The sequence below is a fragment of the Oncorhynchus keta genome, chromosome 8 (assembly GCF_023373465.1).
Source record: "Oncorhynchus keta strain PuntledgeMale-10-30-2019 chromosome 8, Oket_V2, whole genome shotgun sequence".
Taxonomy (NCBI): Eukaryota; Metazoa; Chordata; class Actinopteri; order Salmoniformes; family Salmonidae; genus Oncorhynchus; species Oncorhynchus keta.
Genome location: NC_068428.1, coordinates 49,904,500 through 49,919,499, shown reverse-complemented (window position 1 = coordinate 49,919,499; position 15,000 = coordinate 49,904,500). Strand labels below are relative to the sequence as shown.

The following is a 15,000-nucleotide window of genomic DNA, read 5'->3' as shown; positions in this document are numbered from 1 at the left end:
CTGTCTGTCTGTCTCATTAACATGTCCTGTTACCTGTCTGCCCCTGCAGGTATGATGCACATGGTCCTGGAGCCGTTCTTTAAAGGGGAGGTGTATGACATCACGCTGGTCCCCATCAGTATCAGCTATGACAGGGTCCTGGAGGAGTCTCTACTGGCACATGAACTACTGGGGGTCCCCAAGCCCAGAGAGACCACCATGGTATGACCCATACACCCCCCTATATTTACTAAGAGTGGTATGACCCGACCACACCCCCGTGTTCACTAAGAGTGGTACGACCCAACCACACCCCGTGTTCACTAAGAGTGGTACGACCCAACCACACCCCCCTATATTCACTAAGAGTGGTACGACCCAACCACACCCCCCTATATTCACTAAGAGTGGTACGACCCAACCACACCCCCGTGTTCACTAAGAGTGGTACGACCCAACCACACCCCCCTATATTCACTAAGAGTGGTACGACCCGACCACACCCCCGTGTTCACTAAGAGTGGTACGACCCAACCACACCCCCCTATATTCACTAAGAGTGGTACGACCCAACCACACCCCCCTATATTCGCTAAGAGTGGTACAACCCAACCACACCCCCCTATATTCGCTAAGAGTGGTACGACCTGTTAGGTTCTGAACAGACAAACTGACAACTAGAAAAAGCTCAAACCAAGTTTATTCACCCACTGGGTCATACAGCCGCAATAACATATAAATATAACCTCCTAATAGGCTGGGTCAACTCCTTACACATCTAGACAGCCAATACATCTCTGTTGCTAGGCAGGAATTGTATTGGTTCCTCTCACATGTGTAGTCAGTGTGTGAGAGAGGACCGTAGTAGCGGGGTCGTTGGGGTGGGCCCCCCTGTGTGAGAGAGGACCGTAGTAGCGGGGTCGTTGGGGTGGGCCCCCCTGTGTGAGAGAGGACTGTAGTAGCAGGGTCGTTGGGGTGGGCCCCCCTGTGTGAGAGAGGACCGTAGTAGCGGGGTCGTTGGTGGGCCCCTCTGTGTGAGAGAGGACCGTAGTAGCGGGGTCGTTGGGGTGGGCCCCCCTGTGTGAGAGAGGACCGTAGTAGCGGGGTCGTTGGGGTGGGCCCCCTGTGTGAGAGAGGACCGTAGTTGGGGTGGGCCCCCCTGTGTGAGAGAGGACTGTAGTAGCGGGGTCGTTGGGGTGGGCCCCCCTGTGTGAGAGAGGACCGTAGTTGGGGTGGGCCCCTCTGTGTGAGAGAGGACCGTAGTTGGGGTGGGCCCCCCTGTGTGAGAGGGGACCGTAGTAGCGGGGTCGTTGGGGTGGGCCCCTCTGTGTGAGAGAGGACCGTAGTTGGGGTGGGCCCCCCTGTGTGAGAGGGGACCGTAGTAGCGGGGTCGTTGGGGTGGGCCCCTCTGTGTGAGAGAGGACCGTAGTTGGGGTGGGCCCCCCTGTGTGAGAGGGGACCGTAGTTGGGGTGGGCCCCCTGTGTGAGAGGGGACCGTAGTAGCGGGGTCGTTGGGGTGGGCCCCCCTGTGTGAGAGAGGACCGTAGTAGCGGGGTCGTTGGGGTGGGCCCCCTGTGTGAGAGAGGACCGTAGTAGCGGGGTCGTTGGGGTGGGCCCCTCTGTGTGAGAGAGGACCGTAGTTGGGGTGGGCCCCCTGTGTGAGAGGGGACCGTAGTTGGGGTAGGCCCCCCTGTGTGAGAGGGGACCGTAGTAGCGGGGTCGTTGGGGTGGGCCCCCCTGTGTGAGAGAGGACCGTAGTAGCGGGGTCGTTGGGGTGGGCCCCCCTGTGTGAGAGAGGACCGTAGTTGGGGTGGGCTCCTCTGTGTGAGAGAGGACCGTAGTTGGGGTGGGCCCCCCTGTGTGAGAGAGGACCGTAGTAGCGGGGTCGTTGGGGTGGGCCCCCCTGTGTGAGAGAGGACCGTAGTAGCGGGGTCGTTGGGGTGGGCCCCCCTGTGTGAGAGAGGACCGTAGTTGGGGTGGGCCCCTCTGTGTGAGAGAGGACCGTAGTTGGGGTGGGCCCCCCTGTGTGAGAGAGGACCGTAGTAGCGGGGTCGTTGGGGTGGGCCCCCCTGTGTGAGAGAGGACCGTAGTAGCGGGGTCGTTGGGGTGGGCCCCTCTGTGTGCGAGAGGACCGTAGTTGGGGTGGGCCCCCCTGTGTGAGAGGGGACCGTAGTTGGGGTGGGCCCCCCTGTGTGAGAGGGGACCGTAGTAGCGGGGTCGTTGGGGTGGGCCCCTCTGTGTGAGAGAGGACCGTAGTTGGGGTGGGCCCCCCTGTGTGAGAGGGGACCGTAGTAGCGGGGTCGTTGGGGTGGGCCCCTCTGTGTGAGAGAGGACCGTAGTTGGGGTGGGCCCCTCTGTGTGAGAGAGGACCGTAGTTGGGGTGGGCCCACCTGTGTGAGAGAGGACCGTAGTTGGGGTGGGCCCCCCTGTGTGAGAGAGGACCGTAGTAGCGGGGTCGTTGGGGTGGGCCCCCCTGTGTGAGAGAGGACCGTAGTAGCGGGGTCGTTGGGGTGGGCCCCCCTGTGTGAGAGAGGACCGTAGTAGCAGGGTCGTTGGGAAGGGCCCCCCTGTGTGAGAGAGGACCGTAGTAGCAGGGTCGTTGGGGTGGGCCCCTCTGTGTGAGAGAGGACCGTAGTAGCAGGGTCGTTGGTGTGGGCCCCCCTGTGTGAGAGAGGACCGTAGTAGCAGGGTCGTTGGGGTGGGCCCCTCTGTGTGAGAGAGGACCGTAGTAGCAGGGTCGTTGGGGTGGGCCCCTCTGTGTGAGAGAGGACTGTAGTAGCGGGGTCGTTGGTGGGCCCCTCTGTGTGAGAAGACCGTAGTAGGGGTGGGCCCCTCTGTGTGAGAGAGGACTGTAGTAGCAGGGTCGTTGGGGTGGGCCCCTCTGTGTGAGAGAGGACTGTAGTAGCAGGGTCGTTGGGGTGGGCCCCTCTGTGTGAGAGAGGACTGTAGTAGCAGGGTCGTTGGGGTGGGCCCCTCTGTGTGAGAGAGGACTGTAGTAGCAGGGTCGTTGGGGTGGGCCCCTCTGTGTGAGAGAGGACTGTAGTAGCAGGGTCGTTGGTGGGCCCCTCTGTGTGAGAGAGGACTGTAGTAGCAGGGTCGTTGGGGTGGGCCCCTCTGTGTGAGAGAGGACTGTAGTAGCAGGGTCGTTGGGGTGGGCCCCTCTGTGTGAGAGAGGACTGTAGTAGCAGGGTCGTTGGGGTGGGCCCCTCTGTGTGAGAGAGGACCGTAGTAGCAGGGTCGTTGGGGTGGGCCCCCCTGTGTGAGAGAGGACCGTAGTAGCAGGGTCGTTGGGGTGGGCCCCTCTGTGTGAGAGAGGACTGTAGTAGCAGGGTCGTTGGGGTGGGCCCCTCTGTGTGAGAGAGGACCGTAGTAGCAGGGTCGTTGGGGTGGGCCCCCCTGTGTGAGAGAGGACCGTAGTAGCAGGGTCGTTGGGGTGGGCCCCTCTGTGTGAGAGAGGACTGTAGTAGCAGGGTCGTTGGGGTGGGCCCCTCTGTGTGAGAGAGGACTGTAGTAGCAGGGTCGTTGGGGTGGGCCCCTCTGTGTGAGAGAGGACCGTAGTAGCAGGGTCGTTGGGGTGGGCCCCTCTGTGTGAGAGAGGACCGTAGTAGCAGGGTCGTTGGGGTGGGCCCCTCTGTGTGAGAGAGGACTGTAGTAGCGGGGTCGTTGGTGGGCCCCTCTGTGTGAGAGAAGACCGTAGTAGGGGTGGGCCCCTCTGTGTGAGAGAGGACTGTAGTAGCAGGGTCGTTGGGGTGGGCCCCTCTGTGTGAGAGAGGACTGTAGTAGCAGGGTCGTTGGGGTGGGCCCCTCTGTGTGAGAGAGGACTGTAGTAGCAGGGTCGTTGGGGTGGGCCCCTCTGTGTGAGAGAGGACTGTAGTAGCAGGGTCGTTGGGGTGGGCCCCTCTGTGTGAGAGAGGACTGTAGTAGCAGGGTCGTTGGTGGGCCCCTCTGTGTGAGAGAGGACTGTAGTAGCAGGGTCGTTGGGGTGGGCCCCTCTGTGTGAGAGAGGACTGTAGTAGCAGGGTCGTTGGGGTGGGCCCCTCTGTGTGAGAGAGGACTGTAGTAGCAGGGTCGTTGGGGTGGGCCCCTCTGTGTGAGAGAGGACCGTAGTAGCAGGGTCGTTGGGGTGGGCCCCCCTGTGTGAGAGAGGACCGTAGTAGCAGGGTCGTTGGGGTGGGCCCCTCTGTGTGAGAGAGGACTGTAGTAGCAGGGTCGTTGGGGTGGGCCCCTCTGTGTGAGAGAGGACCGTAGTAGCAGGGTCGTTGGGGGTGGGCCCCCCTGTGTGAGAGAGGACCGTAGTAGCAGGGTCGTTGGGGTGGGCCCCTCTGTGTGAGAGAGGACTGTAGTAGCAGGGTCGTTGGGGTGGGCCCCTCTGTGTGAGAGAGGACTGTAGTAGCAGGGTCGTTGGTGGGGCCCCTCTGTGTGAGAGAGGACTGTAGTAGCGGGGTCGTTGGGGTGGGCCCCTCTGTGTGAGAGAGGACTGTAGTAGCAGGGTCGTTGGTGTGGGCCCCTCTGTGTGAGAGAGGACTGTAGTAGCAGGGTCGTTGGTGGGCCAACAAAACAAGCCCCTCCCCTTCTGAGTCTAGGGAGTCCAGTGAATCTCTCTGGCTCGGCAGGCGGTGTTATCGTCCCAGACGGAGTCCACAACCTTTAGGACTCCCACACATCTCCCGGTCGTCTTGTCAGTAGGGAGTACACGTTGTTGCACCTTGCCTCAGTCCATTGTTAAATACCCAGACTCATACACAGACTTCTATTTGAGGAAAAAGCGTCCCATTCCTACTCAAGTGAATATTATGATGCAAAACAGGGAATATAATGACATAAAACAGAGATAATATAATGACATTAAACAGAGATAATATAATGACATTAAACAGTATAAATATTAACGGAGATAATATAATGACATTAAACAGTATAAATATAAGGGAGATAATATAATGACATTAAACAGTATAAATATAAGAGATATATATAACAGAGATAATATAATGACATTAAACAGTATAAATATAACAGAGATAATATGACATTAAACAGTATAAATATAACAGAGATAATATAATGACATAAAACAGTATAAATGTAACCGAGCTGATATAGCTTCACTGTTTTATATCAGCTCGGTTACATTTATACTGTTTTGTCATTATATTCTCTGTTATATATATACTGTTTTATATCATTATATTATCTCTGTTATAGCTTCACTGTTTTATAACAGAGATAATATAATGATATAAATCAGTATAAATATAACAGATGCTATAAAGAGATAATATAATGACATAAAACAGAGATAATATAATGACGTAAAACAGTTAAGCTATCGGACAGTGTTATAGGGCAATAGTTCACCATCTATAATATGAGGTCTATCATATGCCTCTTATCTCACCCTTATGGGAACAGTCTGTCTCAGAGATACCCTTTTGGACTTTGCCTCTGGCCCCAAATATATTTGCACAGAGATCATTCCCTCTAACCCATAGCACCTGAATCACTGCTGCTAGGCCACTTTATATATTTAAATGTTTTATTTAACTAGTTTTAAACGTACTAAAATGTGCTCAAGTCAATAAGTCCGTTTCCAACACACCCAACCACACCCTTGTATTCACTGAGAGTGGTACCATCCAACCACACCCCTATATTCACTGAGAGTGGTACCATCCAACCACACCCCTATATTCACTGAGAGTGGTACCACCCAACCACACCCCTATATTCACTGAGAGTGGTACCATCCAACCACACCCCTATATTCACTGAGAGTGGTACCATCCAACCACACCCCTATATTCACTGAGAGTGGTACCACCCAACCACACCCCTATATTCACTGAGAGTGGTACCACCCAACCACACCCCTATATTCACTGAGAGTGGTACTATCCAACCACACCCCTATATTCACTGAGAGTGGTACCATCCAACCACACCCCTATATTCACTGAGAGTGGTACCATCCAACCACACCCCTGTATTCACTGAGAGTGGTACCACACAACCACAACCCTGTATTCACTGAGAGTGGTACCACCCAACCACACCCCTATATTCACTGAGAGTGGTACCATCCAACCACACCCCTATATTCACTGAGTGGTACCACCCAACCACACCCCTATATTCACTGAGAGTGGTACCATCCAACCACACCCCTATATTCACTGAGAGTGGTACCACCCAACCACACCCCTATATTCACTGAGAGTGGTACCACCCAACCACACCCCTATATTCACTGAGAGTGGTACCACCCAACCACACCCCTATATTCACTGAGAGTGGTACCATCCAACCACACCCCTATATTCACTGAGAGTGGTACCACCCAACCACACCCCTATATTCACTGAGAGTGGTACCACCCAACCACACCCCTATATTCACTGAGAGTGGTACCATCCAACCACACCCCTATATTCACTGAGAGTGGTACCATCCAACTATATTCACAACCACCCTATATTCACTGAGAGTGGTACCACCCAACCACACCCCTATATTCACTGAGAGTGGTACCATCCAACCACACCCCTATATTCACTGAGAGTGGTACCACCCAACCACACCCCTATATTCACTGAGAGTGGTACCACCCAACCACACCCCTATATTCACTGAGAGTGGTACCATCCAACCACACCCCTATATTCACTGAGAGTGGTACCACCCAACCACACCCCTATATTCACTGAGAGTGGTACCACCCAACCACACCCCCATCCAACCACACCCCTATATTCACTGAGAGTGGTACCACCCAACCACACCCCTATATTCACTGAGAGTGGTACCACCCAACCACACCCCTATATTCACTGAGAGTGGTACCACCCAACCACACCCCTATATTCACTGAGAGTGGTACCACCCAACCACACCCCTATATTCACTGAGAGTGGTACCACCCAACCACACCCCTATATTCACTGAGAGTGGTACCACCCAACCACACCCCTATATTCACTGAGAGTGGTATCACCCAACCACACCCCTATATTCACTGAGAGTGGTACCACCCAACCACACCCCTATATTCACTGAGAGTGGTACCATCCAACCACACCCCTATATTCACTGAGAGTGGTACCATCACAACCACCCCTATATTCACTGAGAGTGGTACAACCACACCCCTATATTCACTGAGAGTGGTACCACCCAACCACACCCCTATATTCACTGAGAGTGGTACCACCCAACCACACCCCTATATTCACTGAGAGTGGTACCACACAACCACACCCCTATATTCACTGAGAGTGGTACCATCCAACCACACCCCTATATTCACTGAGAGTGGTACCATCCAACCACACCCCTATATTCACTGAGAGTGGTACCACACAACCACACCCCTATATTCATGTGGTACCACACAACCACACCCCTTCACTGAGAGTGGTACCACCCCACACCCCTATATTCACCCCCACCCCCACCCCTATATTCACTGAGAGTGGTACCCCCAACCACACCCCTATATTCACTGAGAGTGGTACCACCCCACACCCCTATATTCACTGAGAGTGGTACCAACCCCCTCACCCCTATATTCACTGAGAGTGGTACCTCCCCCCTATCTCTCCCTCTACCCCCCCCCACTCTCTCTTCCTCTACCCCCTCCCCCTCTACCCCTCCCCCCTCTCTACCCCCCCTCTCTCTCCCTCTACCCCCCCCACTCTTCCTCTACCCCCTCCCCCTCTCTCTACCCCCCCCTCTCTCTCCCTCTACCCCTCCCCCTCTCTCTACCCCCCTCTCTCTCCCTCTACCCCCTCTCTCTACCCCCCTCTCTCCCTCCTCTCTCCCCCCATAGGGCCTACTAAAGGCTAGGAGGGTACTGGAGGAGGACTATGGCAGTATGCATGTGTACTTCGGCATGCCTCTGTCAGTCAGACAGCTGACGAAGGGGAGGGTGGACCGCTGTGAATACAACCTCCTACCCAGGTACACAATCCGCTCTGTCTGTTGTCTGGTCTCATGTTGGTCTTCAGAACAAAACCAACTCTTTCCTTCTGCTCATACAGTTGACGTCGGAGGTTTACACACACCTTAGCCAAATGCATTTAAACTCACAATTCCTGACATTTAATCCGAGTAGAAATTCCCTGTTTTAGTTCAGTTAGGATCACCACTTTATTTTAAGAATGTGAAATGTCAGAATAATGGGTATCCTTCCACAAGCTTCCCACAATAAGTTGGGTGAATTGTGGCCCATTCCTCCTGACAGAGCTGGTGTAACTGAGTCAGGTTTGTAGGCCTCCTTGCTCACACATGCTTTTTCAGTTCTGCCCACAAATGTTCCATAGGATTGAGGTCAGGGCTTTGAGATGGCCACTCCAATACCTTGACTTTGTTGTCCTTAAGCCATTTTGCCACAACTTTGGAAGTATGCTTGGGGTCATTGTCCATTTGGGAGACCCATTTATGACCAAGCTTTAACTTCCTGACTGATGTCTTGAAATGTTGCTTCTATATATCCACATCATTTCCCTTCCTCATGATGCCATCTTTTTTGTGAAGTGCACCAGTCCCTCCTGCAGCAAAGCACCCCCACAACATGATGCTGCCACCCCCGTGCTTCACGGTTGGGATGGTGTTCTTCGGCTTGCAAGCCTCCCCCTTTTTCCACCAACATAACGATGGTCATTATGTCCAAACAGTTCCATTTTTGTTTCATCAGACCAGAGGACATTTCTCCGAAAAGTATGATCTTTGTCCCCATGTGCAGTTGCAAACCGTAGTCTGGCTTTATGGCGGTTTTGGAGCAGTGGCTTCTTCCTTGCTGAGCTGAACCTTTCAGGTTATGTCGATATAGGACTCGTTTTACTGTGGATATAGATACTTTTGTACCCGTTTCCTCCAGCATCTTCACAAGGTCCTTTGCTGTTGTTCTGGGATTGATTTGCACTTTTCTCACCAAAGTACGTTCATCTCTAGGAGACAGAACAAGTCTCCTTCCTGAGCGGAACGATAGCTGCGTGGTCCCATGGTGTTTATACTTGTGTAATATTGTTTGTACAGTTGAATGTGGTACCTTAAGACGTTTGGAAATTGCTCCCAATGATGAACCAGACTTGTGGAGGTCTACAATTATTTTTCTGAGGTCTTGGCTGATTTCTTTTGATTTTCCCATGATGTCAACCAAAGAGACACTAAGTTTGAAGGTAGACCTTGAAATACACCCACAGGTACACCTCCAATTAACTCAAATTATGTAAATTAGCCTTTTAGAAGCTTCTAAAGCCATGACATAATTTTCTGGAATTTTCCAAGCTGTTTAAATGCACAGTCAACTTAGTGTATGTAAACTTCTGACCCACTGGAATTGTGATACAGTGAATTATAAGTGAAATAATCAGTCTGTAAACAATTGTTCGGAAAAATTACTTGTGTCATGCACAAAGTTGATGTCCTAACCGACTTGCCAAAACTATAGTTTGTTAACAAGAAATGTGGTTGGAAAATGAGTTCTAATGACTCCAACCTAAGTAAAACTTCCGACTTAAACTGTGTCTCTTCTAAACCTTTCTCGTCCCCCCGTCTCTCCCTCAGAGACCTTCCCCAGAGGCCCAGTGTTGAGACCCAGGAGTGTGTGAGCTGGCTCGCCCAGCAGGTGATACGTGTCCAGGAACAGAGCACCATCCTCAGCCCCTGGTCTCTCATGGCCTGCCTGGTGCTCCAGGACCATCAGAACACAGACCCAGGTACACGGCTGAGTAAGAGGACCATCTGTATCAAATCAAATCAAATCAAGTTTATTTATATAGCCCTTTGTACATCAGCTGATATCTCAAAGTGCTGTACAGAAACCCAGCCTAAAACCCCAAAGAGCAAGCAATGCAGGTGTAGAAGCACGTATCCCAGCAGTCATTACTCTCATTAACAAAATATGTTTTATTGAAATGATTTTATGCTTCATGGTATTACCAGCAGGAGAGGAACAGGAGAAGGGTCTCTCCTGGGAGCTGCTCACCCAGAGGACACTGTGGCTCAAGGGACTGGCGATCAGCTTCGGAGCCCGCCTGGACTGGCCTGGTAGGTGCACAGCCATTGGTTGGTTGATTCTTCCGCGGACAGACAGATACTGATTTCTGAAACCATAGTAAACCGTAGGTCCTGCTGCTGTCTACACATGTCCCCGTTCAGCAGAGGTTTAGTGTGAGCTGTTCCAACAGGCTGATCCATGTGCATTCAGGACTCTACAATAGCGCTCTGTCTCAGTAATACAGGAACCCATATCCAAGGACTGCTGATCTAGGATCAGGTCCCCACAGCCTCATTCATTATGATCTAACAGGCTAAACTGATCCGAGATCAGCATTCCTACCCTGAGAGGTGTTGTGTATACCCCCCCCAGAACATTCAGTTTACTCTGATCCAGTCTAGATGGTACAGTATGGTACACTTAGAAATGAGACACACACACACACACACACACACACACACACACACACACACACCACACACACACACACACACACACACACACCACACACACAGACACACACACACGCACACACACACACACACACACACACACACACACACACACACACACACACACACACACACACACACACACACACACACAGACACACGCACGCACACACACACACACACACACACACACACACACACAGACACACACACACACCACACACACAGACACACACACACACACACACACACACACACAGACACACACAGACACACACACAGACACACACACAGACACACACCCACACACCACACACACAGACACACACACACACCACACACACACACAGACACACACACACACACACACACACACACACACACACACACACAGACACACACAGACACAGACACACACACACACACACACACACACACACACAGGCTCCTTGGCCATGTCTGATTAGTGGGTGTGATTACTGATCAGGTATTTGTTCAGATATACAGACACACACCTGTAATTGTCCTCAGCGTTGTGTTTCTCTGTCCTCTACAGAACAGCCACCTGAAAACCAGGTAATGGCGTCCAGCATGGCTTTACACCGCTCTGTGATTCGCTGTCACCAAGGCCGTGTCACACTGCTGGAGGAGGAGGAGGAGGGGCCTGTGGGGGCTGCGCCTTTCACAACAGAGGAGTGTGTGGTCAGGCGGGCGCGGGCGGTGCTTATGGTTGCGGCCTATAGGAACCAGGCGCTGTATGTGTTCATACGTCCGGCCATGCTGGCTCTGGCCATACACACAACACGCAGCTCACAGAGAGGTGAGTTAGACACACAACACGCAGCTCACAGAGAGGTGAGTTAGACACGCAGCTCACAGAGAGGTGAGTTAGACACACAGCTCACAGAGAGGTGAGTTAGACACACAGCTCACAGAGAGGTGAGTTAGACACACGACACGCAGCTCACAGAGAGGTGAGTTAGACACACAACACGCAGCTCACACACGCAGCTCACGTTAGCACACAGAGAGGTGAGTTAGACACACAACACGCTCACAGGTGAGTTAGACACAGAGAGGTGAGTTAGACACACAACACGCAGCTCACAGAGAGGTGAGTTAGACACACAACACGCAGCTCACAGAGAGGTGAGTTAGACACACAACACGCAGCTCACAGAGAGGTGAGTTAGACACACAACACGCAGCTCACAGAGAGGTGAGTTAGACACACAACACGCAGCTCACAGAGAGGTGAGTTAGACACACAACACGCAGCTCACAGAGAGGTGAGTTAGACACACAACACGCAGCTCACAGAGAGGTGAGTTAGACACACAACACGCAGCTCACAGAGAGGTGAGTTAGACACACAACACGCAGCTCACAGAGAGGTGAGTTAGACACACAACACGCAGCTCACAGAGAGGTGAGTTAGACACACAACACGCAGCTCACAGAGAGGTGAGTTAGACACACAACACGCAGCTCACAGAGAGGTGAGTTAGACACACAACACGCAGCTCACAGAGAGGTGAGTTAGACACGCAGCTCACAGAGAGGTGAGTTAGACACGCAGCTCACAGAGAGGTGAGTTAGACACGCAGCTCACAGAGAGGTGAGTTAGACACGCAGCTCACAGAGAGGTGAGTTAGACACACAACACGCAGCTCACAGAGAGGTGAGTTAGACACACAACACGCAGCTCACAGAGAGGTGAGTTAGACACACAACACGCAGCTCACATCTGTGAGTTGGCAGCTCACAGAGAGGTGAGTTAGACTGTCAACACGCAGCTCACAGAGAGGTGAGTTACACAACACGCAGCTCACAGAGAGGTGAGTTAGACACACTGTGGCTCACAGAGAGGTGAGTTAGACACACAACACGCAGCTCACAGACGCAGCTCACAGAGGTGAGTTAGACACACAGCTCACAGAGAGGTGAGTTCAACATCAGCTAGCTGGTTCCTGTCTGTCTGTCTGTCTCCTTGTCTCTCCATCTGTAGCTGGTTCCAGCTCACTGAGTTGACACACCTTGTCTCTCCATCTGTAGCTGGTTAGACACACAACACGCAGCTCTGTCTGTCTGCAGCTCACAGAGAGGTGAGTTGTCTCTCCATCTGTAGCTGGTTCCGCAGCTCACTGAGTTCACGCAGCTCTCAGAGAGGTGAGTTGTCACTCCATCTGAGAGGTGAGTTAGACACACAACACGCTGTCAGAGAGGTGAGTTAGACACACAGCCAGAGGTGAGTTGTCAGCTCTCCATCTGTAGCTGGTTCCTTGTAGCTGGTTCCTGTCTGTCTGTCTCCTTGTCTCTCCATCTGTAGCTGGTTCCTGTCTGTCTGTCGTCTCACAGAGAGGTTATCTCTCCATCTGTAGCTGGTTCCTGTCTGTCTGTCTGTCTCCATGTCTCTCCATCTGTAGCTGGTTCCAGCTTGTAGCTGGTTCCTGTCTGTCTGTCTGTCTCACTTGTCGCAACTCCAGCTCTGAGTTAGACACACAACACGCAGCTCACAGAGGTGAGTTCACACAACACGCAGCTCTGTCTGTCTGTCTGTTCCTTATCTCTCCATCTGTAGCTGGTTCCTGTCTGTCTGTCTCCAGATGTCTCTCCATCTGTAGCTGGTTCCTCACAGAGCTGGTTCCTGTCTGTCTGTCTCCATGTCTCTCCACGCAGCTGTAGCTGGTTCCTTGTAGCTGGTTCCGCAGCTCAGAGAGGTGAGTTAGACACACAGCTCACAGAGAGGTGAGTTCCATCTGCTCTGAGTTCCAGCTCTGAGTTAGACACACAACACGCAGCTCACAGAGAGTGTTAGACACACAACACGCAGCTCACAGAGAGGTGAGTTAGACACGCAGCTCACAGAGAGGTGAGTTAGACACACAACACGCAGCTCACCATGACACAACACGCAGCTCACAGAGAGGTGAGTTAGACACGCAACACGCAGTGTCACGCAGCTCACAGAGAGGTGAGTTAGGACACACAACACGCAGCTCACAGAGAGGTGAGTTAGACACACAACACGCAGCTCACAGAGAGGTGAGTTTCTCCAGCTCTTCACAGACTGAGTTCCAGCTCAGGTGAGTTAGTCAACACCAGCTCACAGAGAGGTGTTAGACACACAACACGCAGCTCACAGAGAGGTGAGTTAGACACGCAACACGCAGCTCACAGAGAGGTGAGTTAGACACACAACACGCAGCTCACAGAGAGGTGAGTTAGACACACATCACGCAGCTCACAGAGAGGTGAGTTAGACACACAACACGCAGCTCACAGAGAGGTGAACTATATAGTTAGACACGCAGCTCACAGAGAGGCCCGCAGCTCACAGAGAGGTGAGTTGACACGCAGCTCACAGAGAGGTGAGTTAGACACACAACACACAGCTCAGAGAGGTGAGTTAGACTGCGCAGCTCACTGTGAGTCTGTCTGCCGCAGCTCACAGAGAGGTGTCTGTTAGCAACACGCAGCTCACAGTGTCTGTCTAGACACACAACACGCGCAGAGAGGTGAGCTCACGTCAGCTCACAGAGAGGTGTCTGTTGACACACACAACACGCAGCTCCAGAGTCTGTCTGAGTTAGACACACAACACGCAGCTCACTTTGAGGTGAGTTAGACACGCAACTCACAGAGAGGTGAGTTAGACACGCAGCTCACAGAGAGGTGAGTTAGACACGCAGCTCACAGAGAGGTGAGTTAGACACACAACACGCAGCTCACAGAGAGGTGAGTTAGACACGCAGCTCACAGAGAGGTGAGTTAGACACACAACACGCAGCTCACAGAGAGGTGAGTTAGACACACAGCTCACAGAGAGGTGAGTTAGACACACAACACGCAGCTCACAGAGAGGTGAGTTAGACACGCAGCTCACAGAGAGGTGAGTTAGACACACAACACGCAGCTCACAGAGAGGTGAGTTAGACACACAACACGCAGCTCACAGAGAGGTGAGTTAGACACACAACACGCAGCTCACAGAGAGGTGAGTTAGACACACAACACGCAGCTCACAGAGAGGTGAGTTAGACACGCAACACGCAGCTCACAGAGAGGTGAGTTAGACACGCAACACGCAGCTCACAGAGAGGTGAGTTAGACATGACAGACACGCAGCTCACAGAGAGGTGAGTTAGACACACAACACGCAGCTCACAGAGGTGAGTTAGACAGACACAACACGCAGCTCACAGAGAGGTGAGTTAGACACAACACGCAGCAGACAGAGAGGTGAGTTAGACACACAACACGCAGCTCACAGAGAGGTGAGTTAGACACGCAACACGCAGCTCACAGGAGGACAGTTAGACACACAACACGCAGCTCACAGAGAGGTGAGTTAGACACACAACACGCAGCTCACAGAGAGGTGAGTTAGACACACAACATAGACAGCTCACAGACAGTGAGACAGACACGGCTCACAGAAGGTGAGTTAGACACACAGCACACAGAGAGGTGAGTTAGACACACGACACGCAGCTCACAGAGAGGTGAGTTAGACACACAACACACAGCTCACAGAGGTGAGTTAGACACGCAACACGCAGCTCACAGAGA

The 15,000-nt window shown here is 52.6% G+C and overlaps 1 protein-coding gene and 1 long non-coding RNA gene across 50 annotated transcripts in view; one reads left to right on the top strand and one right to left on the bottom strand.

The window, feature by feature from the left end:
• The window catches only part of LOC127931572 (uncharacterized), a 1,071-nt gene extending 1,031 nt beyond the window's left edge, over positions 1–40 (bottom strand). For 12 of the 14 annotated variants that reach the window (XR_008141812.1, XR_008141810.1, XR_008141816.1 and 9 more), the window contains exon 1: positions 1–34. This exon is cut by the window's left edge. This is a non-coding gene — a long non-coding RNA (uncharacterized LOC127931572). The other 2 variants (XR_008141814.1, XR_008141823.1) reach the window with 1 other exon arrangement.
• LOC118379708 (dihydroxyacetone phosphate acyltransferase-like) overlaps positions 1–15,000 on the top strand; it is a 45,826-nt gene that overhangs the window by 20,686 nt on the left and 10,140 nt on the right. For 2 of the 36 annotated variants that reach the window (XM_052524700.1, XM_052524683.1), the window contains exons 7-14: positions 50–201; positions 7,805–7,935; positions 9,544–9,695; positions 9,922–10,026; positions 10,985–11,311; positions 11,963–12,074; positions 14,076–14,131; positions 14,167–14,229. In XM_052524700.1, coding sequence (XP_052380660.1) covers positions 50–201; positions 7,805–7,935; positions 9,544–9,695; positions 9,922–10,026; positions 10,985–11,292 — 848 coding nt within the window. In that variant the 3' untranslated portion in view covers positions 11,293–11,311; positions 11,963–12,074; positions 14,076–14,131; positions 14,167–14,229. The other 34 variants (XM_052524698.1, XM_052524679.1, XM_052524699.1 and 31 more) reach the window with 32 other exon arrangements.